The following is a 10,149-nucleotide window of genomic DNA, read 5'->3' as shown; positions in this document are numbered from 1 at the left end:
CGTAAAGAAGCCCAGCCGAGTTCAGTCAAGTGAAAGATCACGAAATGCGTATTTGCCAAAAAACGTTCTGTATGCGAATTTTCTGAAGGACTCTGAATTAAATCAATCTTCATGGTATTGAAACTAATTCATCCAAAACTCATTCTGAATATCTTGCTAACAAACTTGGAACTAGAGTCGTGGGTTTCGCAATGCGTTTAATTTAAATTCAAGAATAAAACATTAATTATTGTAAAGAATTAGTTTTATTTCAGATTTTATCAGTACAAATGTGTATATATATTATATATGTAATAATTTCAACTATAATTTAACCAAAACCAATTTAATGATATTTCCATAAACTTAATGAAATGTCTTCCACGATAACTTAGAGTAAATGTTTGTTTTGCTTATTTTTGTTTTTGTTTTTTTGTATTGTTTATAACACTGGCATTAACTAATATAATTAGAAGTTTTATTTACTGGATATATAAATATGTACAATAACTTATTTCAATTGAATAAACTACAATTATTATAAAATTAAGACTAAATGGTGTCATTTTCGAAAAATGTAAGCGTCATCAACAATTTTCGCCACAAAGCGAAGGATTTATGAAGAAATTTTTCCCCAAATACCCCCAACACAACAACAACAACTACTAGTGGTCTAATTCTACAACAATGTCACGCCACCATCCGATTTTGGTGTATGTGCTTCCCACCAGTCCAACACCTCGATGATATTCTCGTCGGGCAGGCCGCTTATAACGTCACACGCATTTGTTGTTGGCGCCGCATCGAGTAGAGCGTCCTGGTATTCCTTCTTGAAGGACATGTGCGCGGTGTCATAGAAAGCACTCGCCGCGTCGTTATCGTAGAATGATGGCAGGCCCGGTGTTGTTGGGGTAGTTGCACCGCTGGGCACATACAACAAAGTTGGCGATGTTGTTGTTGTAGTTGTTACTATTTGTGACGATGGCGCGACACTTGATCGACAACGGTCCAAAGGTGGCGACATTGCGGACAAAGGCGCGTGACTAAGTAATAAACTGTGTTGCAATTGCTGTTGCTGTTGGTGTTGTTGTTGGAATACCATTGCACCGCCCGCGGACATATGCTTTGACGAAGACACCGCATTGGAGGGGACAAAGTCGGTTAATGTATCATTAAATTCCTGTTTAATCGCGTGCGGCGATGGCATGGACAACGTTGTAGGGGTTGTCAATGCCACAGCGAACCGTTGGCGTTCGCTGGCAGTGCGGCACTCATTACCATCGACTTCATCGGCGTTGGCACTCGCCGTTGTGGCACACGTCTGTTGTAATAAAAGTGCATCATTATCGGCAGGTGATAAGTTGGTCGACCCTTGCGTTGGTGTTTGTGGTGACTGATATTGTTGTTGCGCTTGTTGTTGTTGCTGCTGATGTAATATTGCGCGCTGCGTTGGGGATGATTGCACCGGCGATCGCGATAATGTGCTGGCAGCAACGGCTACATTTACACACTCGTCGACCAGGTCCTCAGCCGTGCGCTGGCGTTGTTGTAATGCGGCTGCCGCGCCTACCACCGCCGCTGCACTTGCGGCAGGTGCAGCGTTAATTGACGTTGCAGATGATGGCGAAATATGCGGCGATGATGTTGTTGCCACAGGACTTAGGCAATTAGTGTCGATTAAGGTCCGAAAGGACTCATCATCGAGACTCGAGTTTGGCGGCGAATGCGGTGCATTGCCCATGGTGAAGAGTGCGTCCGGCGTGAGCAGCTGATAGGTATTGGTGCCGGCTATGCGCATATATTGCATGCCGTTAATAGTTGTTAGATTCGGTAGTAGATCCATTTCGTAGGCGTCCGCATCGGTAGCGCCAACCTCTGGTTGTGAGATCATTTGATTATTGCCAAAGTCGGTGCTATTCAAATATTCATCGACATCATAGTTGCTGAGAGAATCATCAAAATTGGTGTCATCCAAAGGCGGTGAGAGCGCATCGAATTCGTCTTTAATGAAAGTAAAGCTATCATCACTCGACGAACCACCATGCATGACCGACAGCCCACGATCGCTACCGATGGGGAAGTCAAAGCCGAGCAGATGTTCCAAATTACGTATATACTCGACCGCCATGCGCAGTGTCTCCACCTTGCTGAGCTTCTTCATCGTGCCACGTCCATTGCCTTGCGCCTCAAAAGCCTCGGCCACCTCCTCGGGTATGCGTTCACGTAATGCGGCAAAACCGTTATTCACTTGCTTAACGCGATTACGCTCACGCGCATTACGCCGTGCCACCGCCTGTTGTAGCGGCAAGCCTTTGCGTCCGGGTGTGCCCGCGGGTTTCTTCACACCAGGCGTCTGCGGTTTCGGACGGTTGGGAGGATTTGTGGCGGCTGCTGCTGCTGCCTTTGTCACTACCGCTTTTGGTGGCTTTTCACGCGCATTCTCATCTTTATTCGCCAACTTTGGGCGCTTATTGGGTACCTTGGCCTTTTCCGCTTTGTTGTCATTTGGTTTAGCGCTTGCCTTGCCTTTGGATGCCTCGCTGGCAGTGCGCTTGCGTCCAGTCATGGTGGTGCTCAACGCGCCCGCATTATTCACGCTCGCATACATGCCGAAATCTTTGATCTTCCGCACGATCGTATTAACATTGCTGTTATTGCTGATATTCAACACATTACCGCTACTCTCACTCAATACATTTTGCATGGTGATGCGACTGAAGGACTTGCCAAGGCTGATGGTTGTGCGTCCATTGTTGGGGGCATTCTCATCACCAGTGGGCGAACTGGCACAGACATTGCTGCCGCCGCCACTCTTGTTATTGTTGCTCTGGTTGCTGTTGTTGTTGCTCATCTTTAAGCCTTGCGGCAGATTGTAGCTGAGTATACTCAGCGCCATATATCGGCCGTGTGGGCGCCACTGATTGGGGGTCGTCGGCTAATTAGCGCACGTGCCCACCTTTTATGCCTGAACACTGTGGGTTTAAAATACACTGGGCACACTTGGCAGCTTTTGGAAGCTTTTGATTGTATTTTGGATGGAAGAAATATTTATTTTATTTTATTTTTATTATTTTCCCGCCACAACCAGCACGTTCACTGGCCCGTTTACGAATACACCGTTGCACGATTGACAAAATTTCACAAAGTACACCGAATTACTCGTCGCTGCTGCTGTTGCTAGTTCGTTCGTTCGTTTTGTATTTATTTGACTGAGGTGAGTGTCCTGATCCTGTTGGTAGGACAGCTGCGTTACTTCTGTTGTCGCGTGCCCGATGTCTTGCAATGAAATGTCATGGGGCGTCGCTCGCAACAAACGTCCTACCTTGCCTTGCCACACCACACCGCAGCACACACAAAACACAACGTCGACGCCGTTGCTTCAGCGCAGAGCAGCTCAGTCAAACACAGGGCGAGTCACTCGAAATTGTTGAGCGTAGCGTAGCATTCTATTCATCTATCCATCCACCAAAAAATATGCAGGAAATGACTTCGGTGACTGTTGGTGTTGTGGCACAATGCCAACACATACATAGGCGAGAGACACAGCAACAGCAGCAAAAAAAAATTATCCTGGCGCTCTAGCACGCTGCCAACGTCAACGCACATAACAACGTTTGTGTGTATGTAAAGTACCTTAATAACACTAAGGTCTGCTGCACAACAATACACCGTAAATTGAATTTGGAGAGACACACCGTCACAAACACACATGCATTTCACAATAATAACACACACACAAACAACATGCCTAACGTTATGCATGCGCAGCGCTGCAGTACCACGTCACCTCAATGCGCTTGCGCCAATGTGCCAGTGACTGCGCATGCGTGTGTGTGTTAGTGAATACTTTCAACCCCTAGTTTGGGTGCCGGCGCTAATGCTTTCATAGCACCATAAGCAGCTAACAGTATAGTCTCCCCTTGCCATAGTTTTTAGCCTTATTTCTCCCGTATTGAAGTTGGCTGCGGTTGTGCGGCCGCCTCCCAATTGCCGCTGCCGCTTTGACTCTGCTGAGAAAACTAACATCTGATTTTGTACACCGCTCTGCTGCTCACCTATGTATTATTTCCATGAAAATACATATATAAACACATATGTGTGAGTGGTATTAATGCGCCTGCCCTAGGGGTGGCTCAAACCCGATTGTATATCATTATGATTATATACATAAATACATATCCATTGGTGTACTTATGCACAAAGGTATGGCAGTTAATGTTTTAGCCCACCTTTATGGTTTATGTGCGCTTATTTGATGATACTGCACCCTAGCAAGAGTCGGGGAATAAGTCTATAGAACACGCATAAAATATACATATGGATATAGTTTATACATATGCATACGATATATGGTTTATGGATATATAATACTATATGGAATATATATGATAAATTTTATATGAGTTGGGTATATGAATTGGATACTGTGATATTCACATATGTAAATGGATACGGTCCGTCATATCACATTTCTTCATACCATATCATATGATCGCAAAAATCTCAGAACTTAACATAGTATCTATGTAAAAGCTTGCTAATCATAACTATTATATGAACATCGAATGAGGAATTTTAATTTCTGAAAAGACCATGCAAAACAATCTCTATAGCAAGGCCCTAAGACCTCTATCCAATTATCATAAGTTCGTAGACACAAGTAATCTGGTTTCATAGGAAAACCATCTAGACTTGAAACCATTATAATATTGGAATTGTCGTGATTGTAGAGCTTAGGTTAGACTGACTTTTGGTTATGTTAGGTTAGATTCGATGGCTGTTATCCAAAAGGAAACACAGCTAGACATTTGAGGAAAGTCCTTTGTGATGCCTAAAAAATTTCCCCACTTTTCACTCACTTAAATTTTTAAAATCGACAAAACTCTTCGAACCTACGACAAATCTGCAGAGGTTTTTTCCTTCTGTATCGGCTAATACGCGAGGATGCCCAAAAAGGTGAGATCAAAGGAATTTTTGCCTGGATCTCGCAAAGGCGGGCGATTCGAAAAGGAAATGTTGTGAAGATTCTACCTCATCTTCCTCCAAGCAACTTCTGCAGCAGGCATACTGCACAATTTTTAGTTTGTCCGCGTGAATCCCGATGAGACAATGACCAGTTAGAACTCCTATGACTACCGAAAGATTGACCTTACTGAGGGCGAAGAGTTCCCTTGACTTCTTGCGATTTACTTTGGGCCAGAAGGCTCTAGCGATAGAACAGACAAACTTTGCCACGAAGAGAAATTTTTTAATTGATCCGAAGTTGTAAAGTACCGAATAACCCATACTACTTAGTTAAAGTTTTTTAAAACCAAGAATATATAAAAAGGTCCATACATTTGACCGTGTGATTCCATAAAAAAACTACTCGCATACAGAAAGGAGAGGATATGGAAGAGAGTTATTCATATTGTGGATCAATCTTTGATAATTTAAACTAATTTTTACGGAATTCCTTAAATGTACAAGTACATTAGCATAGATCCTTACTATCCGTATTGTTTTTACGAGAATCCTGGGTAAAATTAACATTAACTCTTGAATGTCAAAGATGGGGTAACCAGCAGTATATGCCTTAAGATGTATTATTATTACCAACATAAGATGGGAGGGGCAGAGTTATGATCCCTGCTTGTTTTATGGCACGTGCAAAAACTCCAAAGCTCCGACTAGTTTGAGTTATGGGAATGGGGAAAAGAGAAAATATACCTCAAATATTCGCCCTCTTAACCAGCGTTGTCATCGGAAAGAGTTATAAGTTATACACAGGAATATATGTTACTTTCAATAAATTTTAACCGAAAGTCGATTTTTGTTAAATACTCTTTTTTATGGTTCGATTTGAGCCATATTCGAAACATGTACTGCAGATAAAGTTCTTATTCTTGCAAAATAATCTCGACTTCTCTTCATCAGAGTCGAACTATCAAGAAAAAACTAATCTAATTCATATTTTGGATTTGATTATTGAGATTAAATTGGCATGAAGCCGAGTAAGAAGTTCTCAAATCGGTACATTTATGACTCTGAACTATCCTTTAACTATCAAACTCTACTCACACGGCTTGATCGAATATATGTTCAGATTTGATCCAACAATTGTGTCGAGCATAACTAAAAAAAACACCAGAATTGTTGTAATAATTGTGCGGCAATGGGGTCAAAATGATAGCTAGATAGATATATCACATTTAACTACATAATATATGATAAGAATCTTGAACGTAATAAACTAAGTAATTGAAGACCCTAATAAGGTAATTGCTTTTGAACGATTAACGATCAGATTTTCAAGCGCCTTTAGGCTTTCACGAAGCGATAAGGGCCTTTTGGAATATTCTATGGAATATAAATTCAGGGCGTGGCACCAAACTGACGATTATATGAACATCCAATGAGGAATTTTAATTTCTGGAAAGACCATGCAAAACAATCTCTATAACAAGCCCGTAAGACCTCTATCCAATTATAAAAAGTTTTCAGATACAGGCAATCTCGAAGCCTAGGAACACGAACTAGATCTATTGGTGTGAACTTAAGTTAGGCAGACTTTAGGTTATGTTAGGATAGGTTCGATGGATCTTATCCAAAGGGAAACACACTTAGACTTTTGAGAATAGGTTTTTGTGAAGCCAAAAATAGTTTTCTTAAATCGACAAACTCCTCGAACCTTCGACAAATCTGCGAAGCTTTTGCTTCTACATCCGCCAATTCGCGAGGATGCCCAAACAGGTGAGATCCAAGGAACTTAGGCCTAGATCTCGCAAATGAGGGCGATTCGAAAAGGAAATGTTGTGAAGATTCTACCTCATCTCCCTCCAAGCAACTTCTGCAGCAGGCATACTGCACAATTTTTAGTTTGTCCGCGTGAGTCCCGATGACACAATGGCCAGTTAGAACTCCTATGACTACCGAAAGATTGACCTTACTGAGGGCGAAGAGTTCCCTTGACCTCTTGCGATTTACTTTGGGCCAGAAGGCTCTAGCGATAGAACAGACAAACTTTGCCACGGAGAGAAATTTTTTAATTGATCCGAAGTTGTAAAGTACCGAATAACCCATACTACTTAGTTAAAGTTTTTTAAAACCAAGAATATATAAAAAGGTCCATACATTTGACCGTGTGATTAGATAAAAAAACTACTCGTATACAGAAAGGAGAGGATATGGAAGAGAGTTAACTATAATGGATCAATCTTTGATAATTTGAACTAATTTTACGGAATTTCTTAAATGTAAAAGTACATTAGCATAGATCCTTACTATCCGTATTGTTTTTACGAGAATCCTGGGTAAAATTAACAACTCTTGAATGTCAAAGATGGGGTAACCAGCAGTATATGCCTTAAGATGTATTATTATTACCAACATAAGATGGGAGGGGCAGAGTTATGATCCCTGCTTGTTTTATGGCACGTGCAAAAACTCCAAAGCTCCGACTAGTTTGAGTTATGGGAATGGGGAAAAGAGAAAATATACCTCAAATATTCGCCCTCTTAACCAGGATTGTCATCGGAAAGAGTTATAAGTTATACACAGGAATATATGTTACTTTCAATAAATTTTAACCGAAAGTCGATTTTTGTTAAATACTCTTTTTTATGGTTCGATTTGAGCCATATTCGAAACATGTACTGGAGATAAAGCTCTTATTCTTGGAAAATAACCTCGACTTCTCTTCATCAGAGTCGAACTATCAAGAAAAAACTAATCTAATTCATATTTTGGATTTGATTATTGAGATTAAATTGGCATGAAGCCGAGTAAGAAGTTCTCAAATCGGTACATTTATGACTCTGAACTATCCTTTAACTATCAAACTCTACTCACACGGCTTGATCGAATATATGTTCAGATTTGATCCAACAATTGTGTCGAGCATAACTAAAAAAAACACCAGAATTGTTGTAATAATTGTGCGGCAATGGGGTCAAAATGATAGCTAGATAGATATATCACATTTAACTACATAATATATGATAAGACTCTTGAACGTAATAAACTAAGTAATTGAAGACCCTAATAAGGTAATTGCTTTTGAACGATTAACGATCAGATTTTCAAGCGCCTTTAGGCTTTCATGAAGCGATAAGGGCCTTTTGGAATATTCTATGGAATATAAATTCAGGGCGTGGCACCAAACTGACGATTATATGAACATCCAATGAGGAATTTTAATTTCTGGAAAGACCATGCAAAACAATCTCTATAACAAGCCCGTAAGACCTCTATCCAATTATAAAAAGTTTTCAGATACAGGCAATCTCGAAGCCTAGGAACACGAACTAGATCTATTGGTGTGAACTTAAGTTAGGCAGACTTTAGGTTATGTTAGGATAGGTTCGATGGATCTTATCCAAAGGGAAACACACTTAGACTTTTGAGAATAGGTTTTTGTGAAGCCAAAAATAGTTTTCTTAAATCGACAAACTCCTCGAACCTTCGACAAATCTGCGAAGCTTTTGCTTCTACATCCGCCAATTCGCGAGGATGCCCAAACAGGTGAGATCCAAGGAACTTAGGCCTAGATCTCGCAAATGAGGGCAATTCGAAAAGGAAATGTTGTGAAGATTCTACCTCATCTCCCTCCAAGCAACTTCTGCAGCAGGCATACTGCACAATTTTTAGTTTGTCCGCGTGAGTCCCGATGACACAATGGCCAGTTAGAACTCCTATGACTACCGAAAGATTGACCTTACTGAGGGCGAAGAGTTCCCTTGACCTCTTGCGATTTACTTTGGGCCAGAAGGCTCTAGCGATAGAACAGACAAACTTTGCCACGGAGAGAAATTTTTTAATTGATCCGAAGTTGTAAAGTACCGAATAACCCATACTACTTAGTTAAAGTTTTTTAAAACCAAGAATATATAAAAAGGTCCATACATTTGACCGTGTGATTAGATAAAAAAACTACTCGTATACAGAAAGGAGAGGATATGGAAGAGAGTTAACTATAATGGATCAATCTTTGATAATTTGAACTAATTTTACGGAATTTCTTAAATGTAAAAGTACATTAGCATAGATCCTTACTATCCGTATTGTTTTTACGAGAATCCTGGGTAAAATTAACAACTCTTGAATGTCAAAGATGGGGTAACCAGCAGTATATGCCTTAAGATGTATTATTATTACCAACATAAGATGGGAGGGGCAGAGTTATGATCCCTGCTTGTTTTATGGCACGTGCAAAAACTCCAAAGCTCCGACTAGTTTGAGTTATGGGAATGGGGAAAAGAGAAAATATACCTCAAATATTCGCCCTCTTAACCAGGATTGTCATCGGAAAGAGTTATAAGTTATACACAGGAATATATGTTACTTTCAATAAATTTTAACCGAAAGTCGATTTTTGTTAAATACTCTTTTTTATGGTTCGATTTGAGCCATATTCGAAACATGTACTGGAGATAAAGCTCTTATTCTTGGAAAATAACCTCGACTTCTCTTCATCAGAGTCGAACTATCAAGAAAAAACTAATCTAATTCATATTTTGGATTTGATTATTGAGATTAAATTGGCATGAAGCCGAGTAAGAAGTTCTCAAATCGGTACATTTATGACTCTGAACTATCCTTTAACTATCAAACTCTACTCACACGGCTTGATCGAATATATGTTCAGATTTGATCCAACAATTGTGTCGAGCATAACTAAAAAAAACACCAGAATTGTTGTAATAATTGTGCGGCAATGGGGTCAAAATGATAGCTAGATAGATATATCACATTTAACTACATAATATATGATAAGACTCTTGAACGTAATAAACTAAGTAATTGAAGACCCTAATAAGGTAATTGCTTTTGAACGATTAACGATCAGATTTTCAAGCGCCTTTAGGCTTTCACGAAGCGATAAGGGCCTTTTGGAATATTCTATGGAATATAAATTCAGGGCGTGGCACCAAACTGACGAATTGAAGACTACTCCATAAGAAGTATTATCTATGTAGATAGTATTTCTAATTTGGACAGCAAATTTCCGCGGTTTTAAAGACATCTGTGGCAAGAAATACAATTATCCCACACTCTCGAATGTTTACTCATATTCAATGCATATTTCTAAGAGTACAATAAGAAGACTAGCATATTGCGTAAATTATGGCCCAACTCGTCCACTTATGTAAGACACCCAACGCAAGAAAAAGGTGTGCGAATAAGGAAAAT

The 10,149-nt window shown here is 40.2% G+C and overlaps 1 protein-coding gene across 1 annotated transcript; it reads right to left on the bottom strand.

Annotated features, from left to right (window-relative positions):
* Positions 1-256: 256 nt before the first annotated feature.
* Positions 257-3,341, bottom strand: LOC105212236 (achaete-scute complex protein T8). The gene has a single exon (XM_011184102.3). It carries the CDS (start codon positions 2,873-2,875, stop codon positions 659-661), a length of 2,217 nt encoding a protein of 738 aa, XP_011182404.1. The 5' UTR covers positions 2,876-3,341; the 3' UTR covers positions 257-658.
* Positions 3,342-10,149: the final 6,808 nt, after the last annotated feature.

The sequence above is a fragment of the Zeugodacus cucurbitae genome, chromosome 5, assembly GCF_028554725.1.
Source record: "Zeugodacus cucurbitae isolate PBARC_wt_2022May chromosome 5, idZeuCucr1.2, whole genome shotgun sequence".
NCBI lineage: Eukaryota > Metazoa > Arthropoda > Insecta > Diptera > Tephritidae > Zeugodacus > Zeugodacus cucurbitae.
The sequence above is the reverse complement of the archived record's forward strand: the minus strand, read 5'-3'. Positions and strand labels throughout refer to the sequence as shown.

Coding starts and splice junctions, on each gene's coding strand:
- LOC105212236 (XM_011184102.3), bottom strand. CDS start 2,875: ATGGCGCTGAGTATACTCAGCTACAATCTGCCGCAAGGCTTAAAGATG.